This window comes from Cyanistes caeruleus, chromosome 15 (assembly GCF_971803275.1).
Source record: "Cyanistes caeruleus chromosome 15, bCyaCae1.hap1.1, whole genome shotgun sequence".
Classification (NCBI taxonomy): domain Eukaryota; kingdom Metazoa; phylum Chordata; class Aves; order Passeriformes; family Paridae; genus Cyanistes; species Cyanistes caeruleus.
In genome coordinates, this window is record NC_141715.1 from 5,301,131 (window position 1) to 5,318,834 (window position 17,704).

The 17,704-nt window shown below is 43.0% G+C and overlaps 1 protein-coding gene across 2 annotated transcripts; it reads left to right on the forward strand.

The window, feature by feature from the left end:
• The first annotated feature begins 23 nt into the window (after window positions 1–23).
• Window positions 24–16,976, forward strand: GEMIN5 (gem nuclear organelle associated protein 5). 2 transcript variants are annotated; one of them, XM_086852008.1, is made up of 28 exons: window positions 24–260; window positions 417–571; window positions 1,088–1,269; window positions 1,588–1,739; window positions 1,953–2,081; window positions 2,247–2,379; window positions 2,773–2,932; window positions 3,537–3,749; window positions 4,423–4,508; window positions 4,979–5,073; window positions 5,659–5,795; window positions 6,967–7,040; window positions 7,434–7,615; window positions 7,729–7,868; window positions 8,311–8,482; window positions 8,702–8,929; window positions 9,425–9,538; window positions 9,736–9,864; window positions 10,166–10,261; window positions 10,545–10,682; window positions 10,972–11,119; window positions 11,242–11,361; window positions 12,265–12,475; window positions 13,018–13,275; window positions 13,923–14,085; window positions 14,697–15,270; window positions 15,705–15,801; window positions 16,371–16,976. In XM_086852008.1, the coding sequence occupies exons 1-28, from the start codon at window positions 92–94 to the stop codon at window positions 16,524–16,526; spliced, it is 4,611 nt and encodes a 1,536-aa protein (XP_086708134.1). In that variant the 5' UTR covers window positions 24–91; the 3' UTR covers window positions 16,527–16,976. The 2 variants fall into 2 exon arrangements, with proteins under 2 accessions (XP_086708134.1, XP_086708135.1); XM_086852009.1 differs by having other exon boundaries at window positions 30–260; window positions 1,950–2,081.
• Window positions 16,977–17,704: the final 728 nt, after the last annotated feature.

A 17,704-nucleotide genomic window follows, 5' to 3' on the forward strand; every position in this document is an offset into this window, starting at 1 on the left:
AGGGAGAGGTTTGCGACAGTTTGCGGCGGCGTGCGCGTCGCTCGGCGGCAGGGCCCGGGGCGCGTGGGGCGGCGCGGAGGGAGCCGGGGCGATGGCGGCGGAGACGGGCCCGGGGATGGGGGTGCGGGCGCTGCCCGCCTCCCCCAACTGGTACAGCAGCCGCTGCAGCGACGCCAGCAGCGACGGCCGCCTCTTCGGCTTCGCGGCGAGACACCGCGTCTGCCTGCTGGATGTGGCCGCCGCCGCGCCCGCGTTTTACGGTACCGTCACAAGAGCTTCCCCGGCCCCGCGCTGCGCGGGGGAACGCGAGGCCTCCCCGCCACCGGGAGCCCAGGGAGGGCACGTGGGAGGTGGGGGTTTTGGGATGCCGGAGGTTTCGGAAGGCTCCCCGTGAGGATTTCTCGCTGTCGCGGCAGGGGAGCTGATCGGGCACACGGACAGGATCTCGGGGTTCGCCTTTTGCCACTGCCCGGGGCAGGGCAGCCTCTGCGCCAGCAGCTCGGACGATGGAAGCATCAAAATCTGGGACAGCGGGACTCTGTCGCCGGTGCTGGAGTACAGCCTGCACCAGGTGGGAGCCGGCCACACGGCCAGGGGGCACCGGGACACGCGGGCTGCCCCGCGGTGATTTAGGGCTCGCACACAAAGCACGCTCAGGCTGCTTTGCCCAAAAGTGAATTTCAAAGCCGGTGGAATTAAACTCGTTGGGCGCTCCTGGCCGGCTCTTTGTTCGTAGCCTGCGGCGCTGTTCCGTGTGCTGTAATTAGCTGCTGCTCGCCAGCAAAGCCGCAGTGGAGCAGCGTGCTCGTGGTTTGGACTCACTGCCACTTAATCCAGCTCGCCTAAAATGATCTCAGCAAGTTGCTGTGGCCCACAGGACAGACTAGATTTATATTTGGAGAGTTACTGTGGCTTAGGAGTTCCTATCAGCTCCTACATCCATCCTCTAAAGCCTGGAAGCACTGAGACCCTCAGGGACAAACCAGACTGATGCTGGGCAGTGCTCACAGATTATTTCCTGCCTGATATTCTCTGTTAGATTGCAGTAAAATAGCTTTAAATGGTTCCAATGCTGTTCTTCCTGCAGAACGCGATCTCAGCATTGCACTGGTCACCTCTTGTGAAAGATCTGATTGTGTCTGGTGATGAGAAAGGTGTCATTGTTTGTTACTGGCACAACAGAAGTGACAGCCAGCAGTTCTTCCCAGAGCCCCGAACGGTTTTCTGCCTCACCTGTTCTCCTCATCATGAAAATCTGGTGGCCATTGGGTAAATGCTCACTAATTAATATTCCTTATGGTTTGTTTGTCACTCTTCTTCTGCAAGAATTTAATTGTGAGGTTTTGCTACACGGTTGAAAGTTAAATTTTAAGAGGTCTTGGTGGCTGTTCTTTTCGTTTTTGGAGTAAAACAAATTTGAAATAACATTTAGATTTGGTAAACCTGCAAAGGCAAAGAAATCTGTAGAAGTGTAATGGTCCAGGCTGGCTTCTCTGTAATAGGGTGATAGTGACCCTGTAAATCACCTTGGATATTATTCCACAAGCATCCAATAATCTTTTCATTAATTTAAAACTCTGCTTTCAGCTACAAGGATGGCATGGTGGTGATAATTGATATCAGCAGGAAGAGAGAAGTTGTGCACCGGCTGAGAGGCCATGAGGATGAAATCCATTGTCTGGCCTGGTGCCCTGTGCCTGGGGAAGAAAGGTTACCTGCTTGGCAGGATGAGCTCCAGGGTATGTAGACATGATTAACAGTTTGTGGAGTAATTTTTAGTTCATGTAAATGTCCTTCTAGAGGACTGAACTTTTTACAGAAGGTTAGTAACTAGCTAAGCAACTGATAAGTTCAATAAAGTATGTTCTGATACAAATCAATATAATTTTCAGCTTTTTTATGAAGCTTTGAATTTTAAAGCATAATAACATGACTTCTATGGTATTCAGCAGCTCCTTCAGAGGAAGGCAAGATTCCAAATGGGGAGCTGATACAGGACACAGCCACGAAGAAAGGTTGTTACTTGGCCTCTGGAAGCAAGGATCAAACCATACGAATATGGAGCTGTACCAGAGGCAGGAGTAAGTAAGAGATAAACACTCACAAGGTGTGGAATAGCTGTTGAACTGCAGCCTTTGGGTGCTGAAAGCATGGGGAATGTCATTAAAGCTGCAGATCCACAGGACTCCTCTATCTGTTTGAGAATTTCCATGTGTGAGGTCCAGTGATGCCTCCTGGTTCCACAGGTGTGATGACTCTGAGGCTGCCACCCACCAAGAGAAGAGGTGGAGCCGTGGATCCGGCGGTCAAGGAGCGCATCTGGCTGACTGTGCACTGGCCTGCTGCCCGGCCCACAGAGATTGTGTCCAGTGGCTTTGGGTAAGTGGGGCACTCAGCAGCAGCTGCAGATTCATTTGTTCCTACTGGAGGAAGTGCTGAGGAGAAAACACACCCCCTTCTCCCTTGCTTTCCAGTGTAACAGGAGAAAACGGGCCAAGAGTTACAGTTCAGGTGTTGAGAAAATTACTGTTTGTCCTATAATTTGTCTTGTAATCTACTGGATGTTGACTGCTAATAGCACTAATTGTGGGTTTGCCCATTTGCTGGGAAAAATGGTCGGTTTTCTGATGGTGTTTGTATGTGTAGCTTTGTACAGGCATTGGATGTCTGAAGAACTCTGTTACTCATGACTTGCAGCTTATTTGTGATATGGTCTGTATAGAGCCTCTGTTCTTCTGAATTGAAAAATTTAAATACATTCCAATTTTGCAGAGGAGAACTGCTCCTTTGGAATTTGACCCAGCCTGGGAAACGCAAGTGGACTCTTCTGGGATCTTCAGAAGGACAAAACCACTCCAGAATTGTGTTCAATCTCAGCTCTGTGAAGAACCAAGACAGAGAGCTCCTTTTTTCCATTTCAATGGACAGAGATGTAAGAACCATTTAAATATTAGCATAGGAATGCCTTTACAATGCAGTTTGACTGAGTGGCCACAGTTTTTCTCTTGCAGTGGGTTTATTTTAGCATTTTATAACATCACTTCCTAACATTTGTTCTGAGCACAGGTTGAGTATGTTTCTGTTATTTATGAGCTCAACCTCTTACCGTGGTGGGGTGAATGCTTATGACATTCTGGACTTGAATAGTAAGCATTTATTGAAAGATGTTTTCCACTTCTTTTCCTCTAACAGTTTTAAAAGGCCTGGTTTACCTTCTTAAAATCATTTAATTGTACAAACTATTGCATCTGTTTTTTAATTGGGTTTTCTTTTCAATCCTTGGCCTTTTATAGGTGGCAGAGTGTTTCCTGTTTGAAATTGGAAGAGAAATTTAGTAAAATATATTCATTGTGTCCATTCCAGTCTTGCAGCTACTGCAGCCCTGTCTGTGACATGGAATCCTCTGGGTTCAGATCACATCCTGTCAAGCCTTGAATTTGACCCTTTGATTCTTCATTTCACTTCTACTTTGTTTTTTTCTTGTCTTACTTGTCACTCTGTATTTAACCATTCCTTGTTCCTTAAATATTCTTCAGGTGAAATGCTGGGATCTGTCAACTCTGGATTGCAGCTGGACCATGCCCTCCCTTGGAGGATTTGTCTACAGCCTTGCCTTCTCCCCTGTGGACACTGGCTGCCTCGCCATCGGGGTTGGGGACAGCATGATCCGAGTGTGGAATACTTTGTCCATGAACAACATTTATGATGTTAAAACCTTCTGGCAAAGTATAAAGTCCAAGGTTACAGCAGTAAGTGTGCTTTGGATTCCTTTTTTCCCTCACCCATCTCTTTTCACTCTGTTTTTTTCAAGTATGTTTTTCTCTCTCTTTCACTCTGAAGGTTTGTCCCAACTAAAATGAAATAAAGCCAAGTTGTTTATTTTATACTCAATTCTTTCTGTATACAATACATTTTAGAATCTGGAAGCAAGTTTTTAGACCTATTTACAATCCTAGAAGCTTGCATTTAGTGGAAATAAGCTGAAGTCCAGCTGGCTGTTATGTTACTTTTTCACTTTTATCCTTCTTCATGATTTGTCCTTGCTTCGTCCATGGTTGCCCTTGCTCTCCAGGGAAGTTCGACAGATACAGAAAACTGATACAACCAACACAGTTGTGTTCAGTTGGGGTTTAACCACAGATTGATCAAAAGCTACTGCCTGGTAAAATAGCTGGCAGCTATTTTTTTTTGTAATGTAGCTATCAAATAGCATTTTAATGATTTTAGTCACTTGCATCTTATCCCATCATAACTGTAAGGGGAAAAGCCTTTGACACTCAGAGCAGATCAAATCAAGTGGCTGTGGTTGGAAGGGTGGGTATCAGGTCCTTGCTCATCAGTTTCAGCATTTTCCTTTTATTATTTAGCAATAAAGTGTTTGTAACTTAGGTCATTTTGTGTCACTTTATATTTTTCTTGCAGTTATCCTGGCATCCAACCAGGGAAGGCTCCTTGGCTTTTGGAACAGATGATGGAAAAGTTGGCATATTTGACACCTTGTCCAGCAGGTACAAAAGTAACTTTCAAATTCATTAGTGTCAGATCCTGCTGGTGTGTTACCACTCAGAGGTCATGTGGTCTTTTCTGAGGGATACCTTTGCTGTTAGATGAGTGAGATTAAATTAAAATTAGTCAAACAGTTGGATTTTCAGCACATTTTTTCATATCTGTTGTATCTGTGAGCTTCTAAGGTGAACCTGCTTTAAGGTAAACTTAAAATTGCATAACCAGAGATCACCTGTGGTAAAGACATCAGTTCAGGAAGACTTCACCCAGAAAGACATTCTCATGGAAGGAGGATCAGCAAGGAGGGGAAGGTCACCAGGACAATTATGTTACAGTTGTAGTAATATCCTACAGCAGATGGCAAAGAAAGCTTGGTTGAGCCATGGCTTTAGGATGTTGCTTTGATTTCATCTTCTTTTAATTTCCATTTGCTGAAATCTGACTGCCCCTGCTTCCTTATCTTCCTGCCCAGTGCTAAGAATAAGGCACCTCAGATCTCCAGCACCTACCACAAGAAGACAGTGTACACGTTAGCCTGGGGTCCTGCAACTCCTCCTCTGATTACTGGTGAGTCTTCCAACACCTTGTGACAAAGTAAAATGTCCATGCAGAGCACACAGATTCCATGAAGCTGCTGTTCCCTCCCTTCTTAGGAGAAGGAGAGCCCCATTTGCTTGGTGGCAATCCTTTGGAGCAGCTAAGAATGTGCTCTGCTTGAGGAGCTGTTAACAGTTTTGCAAGGGTCCAAGCTCTTGTAGTTTGTGAATTCTGGTTCAGGAAATAGGTTTGAGTAGAGCCCCACACCTCTGGACTTGCTTCATGGTGCTACAGACCAGGAACTTCACAGGGTTCCAGAGCTTCTGCCATTTGAACTTAATCCTCCTTACACAACTTGGATTTTTTTCTTTTAAGGACTAATATTTAAAGGGAATTTTACTGTTTGCAGTGATTGTGCTATGAGAAATCTGTTGGTAGAAATGAAAGCTCCTTTTATAGGGTTGTGCCGTGAGAATTTCCTGCTGCTGGACCACAGGCAATTGAAGGATGTGTATTGCCTTTTGAAATAATGCTTTGATTTATAGTGGGAGAGATTAGTTCTGTGAAGACTGATGAAGAACAGAGTGTAATTAGCTCTTTTTCTCTGTTGGATAGGAGAAGAAAGTGAACAGCCCTCTGTAACTTTATATAGTTGTGCTGGAGAAGGAATTGTTTTCCAACACAATCCCTGGAAGCTTAATGGAGAAGCAAATGACATCAACAAAGTCATCAGAGACACCAATTCAATCAAAGTGAGTATGAATTTGAGGGAGTTTTATGAATTCATAGTAACCACACCAGAGTTTCCATAGTCTTATAATTGTAAGTTTCTGATTTTGCCTTTTTGATGTATCTGTAAGGAAAAACTTGAACTCCTCAGTCTCCACAGGTGAACTTCAGTGACACTAACTGACTCAGACTATTTAAAGAATTTATGTTTGTGTCTGAAGAGGATGGTTGGTATTTTTTTTCTCTCAGTGTCAACGTGGCATATATTTTTCTGGCATCAGTTGCTTAATTTTCTGCACTGTGATTTACTTGGGAAAGGTAAAGGGGGGATAGAGTTTAGGTTTAAAACTGTGTGTGGCTGTCTAAAATAAAAAATTTCCAGTTTCAAAGCATATTAGAGCACATGGTGAGCATGCATGAGTTATTTACCTCAATTCCTTTAGTTCCCTTGCTTGAACCATCAACTTTTTTAAAAAAATTTTTCATTAAAAACAATCATGATTTTGCAGGAGGCTGTTTCCATTTATACTGAAACCAGTGCAGAGTGGTTGGTGATCACTGAAGATCTCAAGTGTGATCAGTCATTTCTGAATTGAAAGTATAAAATAAGTGAAGTGGGTTGGATCTTCAATTCTTAAAAGTCAGCTGGAGTCAGTCCAGGGGTACTGGTTTGAGTCAGCTGGGTTTTGGCTTCTTCCTGAGTTAAGACTTTCTGGGGATTAAGAGAATAATGTCAGAGGCATTGAAATGGTCATATTAATGTATCTAATGTAATGTATCTAAGTTGTAAATGTAATGTAATGTATCTAAGTTGTAAATTTTAAGTAGCTTTTGTCTGGATTCAAAGGAATAGGGATAATTAAAAGTAAACTTTGGTTTCTTTTGAAGTGTGAAAGAATTTGCTTGCAGTGCCTGGTGCTTTCCAAGGAGTCTTAAGGATATGAAACATCCAGACAAAAACTTCCAAATATTTCTCAGTCCTAAAGAACAATAAAAAACAATCATTGGCACTTGCATCAGTTATTTCAGTCTTAATTGCTCAGGTTTATGTCACTGTTGCAAAAGCAATGGATGCTTTTATGACTTCTAATTATGCAGACTAGTTGCAGCTCTGTCCAGTTGCCAGCCTTGCTCTGTTGAATGTATGTGAGAGAGATTTAAGAGTTTTTGGCAATAATTGTCTTCTTTCTGCAGCACAAGCTGCCTGCACGTACAGAGATCAGCTGGAAACCAGATGGCAAACTCCTGGCTCTTGGCAATGAGGATGGGTATGTCCCACTTGTGGGTTAAGGTGGTGTCTGTGCTGATCTTGACTGCAGTCACTGGTGAAGCAAAAGTACTTTTTGTTGCCCTGGTTTGTCTCCATTCTTTCACTGCTGATGTATTTGAATCATGATAATACAGCATTCCCTGCTGTTATTTCTTGTAGCTGCTCTTGGCATGGAGGATCCTCATTATCACATAAAATTCTGTTTCAAGGATCCACTCGTGGTTGAAATGTACTTTTGCTGATCAGTGAAACCAGGGTTTGAGTTGAATCCAAAAAGCACAAATGCAGTTGCTCTAATTCATGTCCTTTAATTCTGCTCATGCCAGATAACAAAGAAGTTTCCACTTACACCAAGTACTGAAATTCTTACACTGTTGTTCTTACATTTCAGCTCAATTGAAATATTTCAGGCACCAAACTTGAAGCTGCTCTGCACCATCCAGCAGCATCACAAGCTGATCAATGCCATTCGTTGGCACCATGATCACGGCAGCCAGCCAGAGCTGAGTTACTTGATAGCTTCAGGCTCCGTCAATGCCACCATTTATGTGCATAATCTGAAGAATGTTGTAGGTAACAATTTGCAGATTATATTCCAAATCTTGGCATCTTTTTTTTTTTGTTTGTTTGTTTATTTCTGTTTCATCCTTCTGGCCATACTCAATAATTTTTCTTTTTTCTTTCAGAGAACTCTTCAGGAAATCCTTTGATGATAACAGAGCCTTTTCGAACTCTGGCTGGGCACACAGCTAAAATCACAAGTCTTTCTTGGAGCCCCCACCACGAGGGAAGATTGGTGTCTGCTTGCTATGATGGCACTGCACAGGTATTGTCCCAAGCACCTCAGAATTGTATTTCAAATCATCCATTCCACAGCTGATCAAAGAACAAAACTTGTTTTTGTGAGATAATTATTGAAGTACCGTGAGATAAATTACTGAAATACTGCAAGTTTACCTTTGGTAACCATTTGCTGGTTCTGGATACCTGATATGCAGATTATGTTGTGATTTGTGAATTGATTTGTAAGTCCAGTCATAAGGTTTTCATATTAGCACTTTTGGATCCTTAGAAAAGAAAGATGTTGTGCAGCTGTATCGATGCAAACAAAGGAAGGCCTGCATTTTCTCCATTTGCATGTTGGTGTTTGAAATACCCCTGCAAAATCCCAAAAGAGAAGTTCCTACCTGTGCAATTCACAAGAAAATACAGGGTATTAGGTGAAGAAGTGACTTTCTGAGTAATTTGATTTGTTTCTTGTTGCCAAGGTGTGGGATGTGATGAAGGAAGAGCCACTCTGCAACTACCGAGGGCACCAGGGCCGCCTGCTGAGTGTCCAGTGGTCACCAGTGGATTCAGATTGTGTTTATACAGGAGCAGATGATTTTTCTGTTCATAAATGGCACATCTCCAAGCAGGATCACACACGGCCTCCTCAGGGTGAGTGTATTCAAACAGAAGATATTTCCTGGAGGTGATGTTGGAGCTGAGAAATGGAAACTTGCAATGTTGAAATGATGCAAGTTTTTGTGCTGTATTCCAAATCTGCCTCTTCCTCTTCAGGAATAAACTGTGTCTAGGTTTAAATCCTTATTTGGAAATTAAGTGTTGATCCTGAGATAGGGGCAGTAAATACACTAAAATTTACACCTTTTACAGGCAAAAAGAGTATAGAATTAGAGAAGAAAAGAAGTATACAGCCAAAAGTCAAAGCCAAGAAGAAGAAAAAGCCTGTAGGCAAGAGTCCAGGCAAGCAGGATGCAAATGATGCCATGAATGGAGATGACAGCATGAAGGAAATGCTGCTGGAGGAAAATGGAGTGTCAGACCACGAAGAAGAAAAAGAATTTCAGGAGGCAGAGTTGGCTGATAAAGTCTCTGTGACTGGTAATAATCAAATCATCTTAGTTCAGTGTTTCCCAGACTGCTCAGCCCTCAGCATCACCAAGTTTAATTTTCATGCAGATTTTCTCATTGTGTGGTTTTGTTGAAATTGTTCACTTGAAGTGAAAAGGCTCTGGAATGCCTTTTATAATTTTCTAAACTAGTTTGGGACTAATTGTCTTTAGATAACAAGATTCTGGCCTCATGAAGAGAGTTACTGTGTTTGGCTTGAAACAATGTCATTTTTGATCAGCACTGATATATCTTTATAATATTGGTGGATCTTCATTGGTGTCTCTTGACATCTCATTTAGCCTCCTGACAGTTCTCTGTTTTCTTGATATTTCCTTTCCCTAAAAAGCTGTTAAGTTCTATGGCAAAGTAAAGCTTGGTTTCTGTCTATTTCAAAATTACCATAACAGAATGTGAATAGGTGAATTATTCTGTGTGCATTCCCATTCATTGCTTTTCCTTTTTTTAAATCACTTGACTCCACAGTATCCAGGGATACATCTTCATCTGCATGTGATTATTCTTCGTTCAGCTTGCCAAAGCCTTTTGTGACCCAGAAAGCTGCTCCTGTGAAAAAGGATCCACCTAAAGATAAACCAAGTTAGTATATGTTTCAGGGATTTTTAATAGTCCTGTGTCAAGGCACAGTTCTTCATGCTGGGCTTGTTTGGGTGCAGATTCCCTTCCTAATGTGACACCAAATTAGTGCTAGAGAAAGAAAAGCATGCTTTTGAAATAAATTGAGGAGTTCTGCTGTAACTGCAGCAACAGTGACTAAAATTTGTCTGATTTTTCAGCTCTTGATGCCTCTCTGAAGAAGAGGAAGCCTCGTTCTATTCTGCCCTTCAGCACATTAATGGATCACAGAACAAAAGAGGAATTGTATCAGGATTGCTTGAGGCTGGCTGCATGTCTGAAAACTAAAGGTATCAGTATAAAATTTAAAATACTTAGAGGGTAGGTGCTCCCAAGTACTCAAAATCAAGTCTCCAGGGACTTCAACCACAGGACATTATTTTTTCAAATCCTCACCTTTATCAAGGAGTGTGACTTGGTGTGATATCAAACTTAGATCTGAGTGTTGACCAACAAATTATTAAATCTTCTATACAGGAAAGAAAGTAGAAGAAAGAAATATTTGCCAACAGTTGAGTGGTACAATGACTTGGCACCTTCCAGTTCCCAGTTCTATGTTAAATCCTAAATATTCATTCTTCTCTGGTTTAGATAATAATGAAGATGTGTCCCCTGACCTCAAGGATTGCATCCACCTGGGCCTGTTCACAGACAGGGATTCTCTGCACAAGATGATTGATATGGAAGGTAAGTGGCATAAAGAATATGTCCACTGTAACTGTCCTATACAAGTAGAAAACAAATTGGGAAAAACACTTGAGTTTTCTTTACTGTGGATCTAAGTCTAGGATTAAGGATGCAGCTCTGTGAGAAGAATATACATATTTTTCCCTGTGATAGTTTTTACATCTTTCAGATGCAAACCTGCTTTATCTTAAGCTTGAATGATTTCCCTTTTGCCAAGCTATTTTACTGTGACAAATGATGCTGTTGTACTCATGCTGATGGGAAGTGTGTTTGCTTCCAACAGGAAAGCACCACTTGGAGAATGGGCACGCAGAGCTCTTCCAGCAGCTCATGCTGTGGAAAGGAGACATGAAGGGTGTCCTCCAGGCAGCTGCTGAGAGGGGGGAGCTGACAGACCAGCTCGTAGCCATGTCACCCATGGGTAAGTTTGCTCTAGCTCCACATAAACTGGTGGAATTGGCTGCCAAGGGTCCCCTTATTCTGGAGGTTCTGGGCAGAAACTCAGGAATTGGTTCTTTGTGATATGATACGCAGCCTTTACAAGTCCTAGTTTTGCCCCACTTCATTGACTTGTGTTAGGGTGGTTAAGAAATAGAAACTAACCTGGGGCAGAGAAGAAGTACTAATAATGAGGAGACCAGTGATGGTATCACATAGGAATTCTTCCAGTTATAAAACTGCCTCCAATGGTGTTGCCTTCTCTTTTGCAGTTGGGTACCAGGCCTGGGTTTGGACAGTGGAAGCCTTTGCCAAGCAGCTGTGTTTTCAGGAGCAATATGTGAAGGCTGCCTCCCATCTCCTGTCCATCCACAAAGTCTATGAGGCTATTGAGCTCCTGAAAGTGAACAATTATTACAGGTTTCTGTATATTTATGTTTAGAACTTTATCTTGGGGTTTTTTGGCGGGGTAGGTCGAGCATTTTGGCTCATTCTTTGCACACTGATGAACTTTTCTGTCTGGTTTCCCTTATGTGCATTAGGGAAGCAATTGTAATGGCTAAGGCCAGGCTACGTCCAGAAGACCCAGTTCTGAAGGATCTCTACACCAGCTGGGCAGCTCTGCTGGAGAAGGATGGTCATTATTCCATGGCTGCCAAATGGTGAGTGTTACTGGGGAGAAGGCAGAATTGGTTCCATGCCTGAAACAAAGAAGGTTCTTGCTTTTGTATCAGTTGAAATCTATTAACTGGTCTGGTCATTGGTTGTCTAAGGTGCATTCTGAGCTTGTCTCACTAAACTTCTTCTAATGTAGGTGGGAAAAGAAGCTCCAGAGAGAAGTTCAGAGCAGAAAGCCCAAATGCCATATTACAGTAGAGACATCTCTTTCCACAGACATTACTGGAAGTTTCTGAAAACTAGTCTAGCAAGACTAAGGTTAGGCTGTCTGCAAAAAGATTTGAGATTTCCAGTCTTTCCATTGGAAGCATGCAATACAGCACTTCATCTTGAGTTTCTTGAAGTCTTGGCTAATATCCTGGTCATTGGGTTATCCTGCTCCAACTGGAGTGTGTTAACTTTGTGATTACCAAAATTACTAATACCCCTTGAAATATTTTGGCCAGAGTAGTGTCCTCTGCTTGATGCTGATTTCAGTTCTGGCATTGTTGTGGGTATCACACTTGTGAGAGGATTTCTGAAACCCAGAGAAATGCAGTAGGGACAAACAGCTGAATATAACCTTTATTTTCTGAATCTGTTTAGCTTTATTGCTCACCAAGCCATGTGTGGTATGCAGACCGCCAGAGATTTAAGTCCTGACTTTAAGGCTGTGTGACTTGCCCTTTGTGGCTTTGCATCAGATTGTTCAATAGTAAACTTTGATAAGAAATGTCTGTTAGTCTATATGTCTGTAGTAAACTTTGATAAGAAAAAGTGACGGGAGCTCTGAGAACCTGTGGAAAATCCAGGGTCATCTTCATTTGCGTATTTGTGCTACTGTGTTGCAATACAATTTAAAAACTATTTTAGTACCTATCAACTTGATTTACTTTTATCTTTTTCAGTTATTTGGGAGCTTCCTCACCCTATGATGCAGTTAAAGTGTTGTCAAAAAAGGGGGATGTGACATCTCTTAAAACTGCTGCTGAGCTTGCTCTGGTATCTGGGGAGGAGGAGTTGTCAGCAACTTTGTCTTTGAGATGTGCCCAAGACCTGCTGTTATCCAGGAACTGGGTGGGAGCTCAGGAAGTCCTTCAGCAGCATAAAACTTTATTTGTGAGTCTGGTTCTTTCCTTTCCACCTTCTTCAGTTGTCTCTCTCCAGACTGACATAATTTGGCACCACTTCCCATATGCTAATTGTCCACAAGTGGTCCTTTGGGCTGGTTTTGCCTCAAAATATTTGTCTAGGAGTGTATTGGAATGACCCTATGGAATGGTCCTGGTTGGGAGGTGTGTAGACTGTGATTGTTATGTGAGAGGTTGTAGAGAAAAGTGGGATTCTTTTTCTAAGTGTAATATTGATCATGAGAAGAAAGAAGTGAAGTACTTGCTGTTTACATTAAAAGAACAAGTCAGACATCAAGGAGTCAAGTGGAAGTCCAGCTGCTGGAGGCTTAAATTTGAAATCTTACTGTGCACTGAGAAGCAGGTGGCTGCCTTGGCTTGCTCTGAGGTTTCCTTCTGACTTCCCTTAGATTCTCTCACTAAGAAACTGCTACCAGGCATGATGCTCTTAAGTCACTCTACCTGCAAGGGATTGTTTTTCTTGTTGCAACAGCTCAGTGCTTTTTTTTTTTTTTTTTCTCCTTGTTAAAGGGACAAAGACTTGTTTTCTGCCTGAATGAAGTGCTCTGCAGGTGCCTCAGTGAAAGGAACCCCTGTGAGCGAAAGAGCCCCGTGCCCCCCTGTTACCACAGCTGGGAGCTGAACAGAGAGGCCTCATTTTTTGACATGGTGACAGAAGTGTGGCAGAACGTGCTGGGCATGGACACCACTGAACAAGCCAGATGTGCACAGGAGCAGCTTCGCAGGATTGAGCATCCTCCTTCAACCATCAACACACACCCAAAGCAGGTGAATGGATTTTGATCTGTGCAGGCACAAATCCTTACTTGGGCATAGGCAGTAAACCCAGCCACTCTGTGGTGTTGCAGCAGCCATACCCAGAGAACTGATGTCTGCATCCTGCTGCAGGATGGGGTTTTAGTCTAGGAGAGAGATGATCAGCAGCTGGGACAGCTTTGTGTAGCCACCAGTTTGTTTCTGCATTGGTTTCTGTGCAGGGTAAGAGCTGACATAGGGTGTTAGGGGTCAGCACTGGGGCCACTGAGGTGTGCTGGCTGGGAGTGATTGACAGAGCTGAATAGTCCCAGCACTTATGCACAGGTTTGTGTTTGACTGTTAGGGGTGGTAGGGCTGCTTGTCAAAATACTTTGCAAGGTCTGTCCATAGACTGGAGCTCCTGCTGCTCTTCTCTGTGACCACAGTCAGCCACTGCTCCCACTTCTCATCTGTTTACTGAGACACAGGCAAACACAGTGGCTGATTTTACAGCTCCAAGTGATGTAGAAATGCTTTGTCTCCTGCACGAAGGAGACTGTAAATTGCATTTTCACTAAAATTGCTTTTGGTCAAGTCATGTGCTTCTGGGCTCTTCCACAGTTGTCATCAGCTCACTTTGCAATAAAACTATTAACTGTGCTCTCTGGTGCTTCCTGTAGGTGCTTTTCCATATCTCCCATGACCTGGCCCTTGCAGCCCTGAGCTGTCACTTGGGTATGTGGGATGAGGCAGTGAAAAGTATTCTTGGGGCTGTGACCCGCAGTTTTGATGCTGGGAATTTCACTCTGATGCAGGAGATTTGCACTATCATCCTTCCAAAGGGTAAGTCTCTCCTTGTGTCTCTTCTGGCACTGACAGGGCTCTTTCCTGCCAGCACAGCTGTGTCCATTAATGTTCCTAGGCTAAATAATGTTTGGAAGTAGCAAGACATAGCCATATCTGTGGAAACTTGTGGAATTTGGCTAGTGCAAAGGCCACTGGGCAATGAAAATTCTTGACTGTGGAAGGAAGCTCAGCTGTGTCACCTGGTGTGAGTGATGTAGGAAATGGAGTGAATTCTCTTCGGTTAGGGAGACAGGGGACATTAGAATGTTGTGTTCATTTCATAGCAATACATACTCCAACTTGTCCCCCATTCTCTTTTAGAGTATGCAGTGCATTTAGTTTATGGCTCTTGATTATTTGACTCTTGTGTTTTGCAGCTTGGAACCAAGGAATTTCCTGTAGCTGATGAGAACATTTTAGTCAGAACAGAGTATTGTGTTCATAAAGATGCCAAAGATGTTTTTGCTTTCATAGTTTGTGTGCTGCTCTGCCAGCATCTGAGTAAATCCCTGATTTGGGTTTCCAGCATTTCCTGGTTCATTTATCAGATCTGCTCGTTGTCTTTGGAACGTTTGATGAACTATTTGTAATCCTTTTCTCGTTATTAGGCTGTGATGACCTGAGAGACAAACTGGACAGCACAAACGCTCAGAGCATGGATGCCTGCAGGAGTCTGGAGGGCTTTGTGGCTTACAGACTGCTCTATGACCTGTGGTGGAACCCACCCAGAGACTCCCTTGGCCTGCAGAAGGCTGTGTTGGGTCCTGTGCTGTGTCCCAGTGAGCAGACAGCTCTTGAGGAGAGCTGTATTTCAGGTGACCCATCCCCTGAGGAAACGGTTCAAAGTGCAGCTGAGATGGGTGAAAACCTCTGCAGTACAACTGAAGTCCCTAAGTGTGAGACACAGAATGACTCAAGAACTGACTCTGTTGATTTGGTAGACAGACAGTCAAAACTGAAGGGTTGCCAAGTACTCCTTTCAGAAGAGATGGCTGCCTTGCAGAACACCCAGAGGGACATAGCTGAGGTCCAGGAGACTTTAGCAGAAATGATCCGCCAGCATCAGCAGCAGAGGAACAATCTCCAGGAAAACACAAATGGAAACACCCAGGGAAGCAACTTGGAACAGAGTTCACAGACTGAATTAGACAAACCGTGCTCTGACAGCAACCAGATGAATTGGTAAGATTCAGCACATGAATGAATGGATTGAAAAGTGTTGCTTTTTTTGTGTGTTTGTACAGCAGATTTTTTGGTTTTGCCTAGACTGGCTTTAATCTCCATCTCATCACCCAGGAACATTTGAATATACAGCTCAGAAATCTTGCATTTCCCCCGGGGTGAGCCACCACGTGCATAAACTCAGTGCAGCTGAATAGTTTTGTGATGCATGAGGTGCTGTTACAGTGAATAAACAGGGCAGCTTGAAAAAGGGAGGATAATGAAAAGGCTAAGCATGAGCTTAGAGTTGTTTCTTGGTTGAACATTGGTTTGGGACTTCGGCAAGAACGAGCTAGAGCATAAAACACATGGCAGTTTTCTCCTGTGCTTGTCCAGGAGGCTACACAGTCACCTAACAAAACAGTTACTCACTACACCATCTCTTCTCTTGACAGCAACGATGAAGCAAAGCAACCGGTTACACTCCCTGAGCTCACAAAGCAGCTTCTGAAAGCGAAGCAGAAACTAGCTGAATTCCCAGACAATTTAAAGGTAAATTTTCAGAAGAGCCACTGCAGTTCTGAAAAAGTCATTCTGTAAGGGCAGCCTCATCACAGAATCCCTTTCATGCAGAAAGGAACAGGGATGTTCCTTGTGATCCTGTGGCAGTTTTGAGAATGAACTGACACATGGCATCAGGGTGGTATTTTTCTTTTGAGTATAATTTTCCCCATGCAGTTGGAAAGCATAGCTAAAGCTCCTGTGTGGGAGAATTCAGTAAGATACCCTGTATGAATCATCCCATGCATTTTAAGAGTAATCCCTTGCTACTTATGTATGAAAAAATAAATTTATAAACAATGAAATAAAAAATTTAAGCTATAAAATGGCCTTTATAGATTAGGATCTGTAGAAAGTACACATCACAGATTTGAAAACACATAACCATGGTGATTGGGCAAGAAGGGGCAAACCTGCATAAATGTGAAGAGAAAATGCATCTGACTCCTGGCTGGCTGTTCTGAGAATGGTACAAAGCAGTGTCTTTAGAGAGCTGCCTGATTATGTTGAACAACTGTAATATAAACTAGAGACATCACTTTGTGTTCCTTTTTTTGCAGGTCTTCCCATTCCCCGACGTGCTGGAGTGCTGCCTCGTGCTCCTTCACCTTGGATCCCAGTGTCCTCCTGAGCTGCAGGAAGAGGCTCTGGCTCTCCTTAGGAAACAGGGTAGTGCTGCTGTTTACAAAAAGGCTGGCAGGAGCTTCCTGACATGATGTTTGGAGACCAAGCTGTCTTCCTTGAGCTGCCTCCAGCTACTTAACACTAAGGCTGCTCTTTCTGCAAGTGAAGAATTCTTTTGATGGCTGTGGCTGTTACTGGTACAAAATGTCAGGTTTATCCACATCCACTTGTGCTGATCCACTGATACTTATTTAAGGAGACTGTTAGAAAACTGAAAAGCAGTAGAGTGTGGGCTTGAACTGTTATAACGGATTTTTGTAGTTTTTCATTTGTTGGACACTATGCTAATGAAAGCTCTTGCTGTTTACATGCAAGAGAAAGTTTTGAGCAGCTGTGTAATCTTTCAACAGAGGAGGAAGAGAAGCTGCCCTCAGGAAAATCAATGGTTTCTGTAAGCAAACTGACCCTTAGGCCAGTATTGTTCTTAAAAGCATTGTGAGTTCATTTTCTCTCCTTTAAATAAAGTCTTCTACCACCATTAATTGGTATTTAATTTGATGTATAGAAATAAGTTCTCTAGAATGGTGCTATTCTAGAAAGTGCCAAAACCAATCCTGGATTTTGTAGTCTTGAATATGTAGTATTTTGACCAATTTTACAGCTTAAAGTCTTTGTCTTGTTAGAAAAGGTAAATTCTATGCAAAGTACAAGGGTGCATAAGCCTTAGTGAACACAGCACCTGTCTTAAGTCATTTTTAGGAGCAAGGTTTCAAATGCAGCAAAAAAAAATCATAGGGGAAAGCATGCATCATGAATTTAGAAAGTTTCAAGTACAGTAAAGATTATTGAGAATTAAAAGGAGTAGTGATGGATTTTTTAGATCAAAAGCTGTTCCAGATTCTTCCAGCCAAAATGCAAACTTAATCCTGACAGATTTCCTGCTTCAAGCCTGAGGAAAGCCTCAGAACAACTTCAAGAGCAGCAGGTGAAAGCCAGGGGTTAGATTGAAACAAGATCCTGTTGTAGATGTGTTTAATCTGTGAAGTGCTGCCACCAATTTGAATTTGCAAAATTCTGTACAAAGCACCTGAAAACCAGGCGGGGGAGCCAGTGCTTAACCAAACTGCCTTCTGTACGTGCAGCAGGAACCACTGGAGTTTAGATGGAGCTGAAAACTTCACACACAAGTTTGTCCCTTCAAGTGGCCACTCTGCAGTGCAGGAATACTGCACAGAGTGTGAGATGTGCTGAGAGAGCAGCAGGGAGAGAA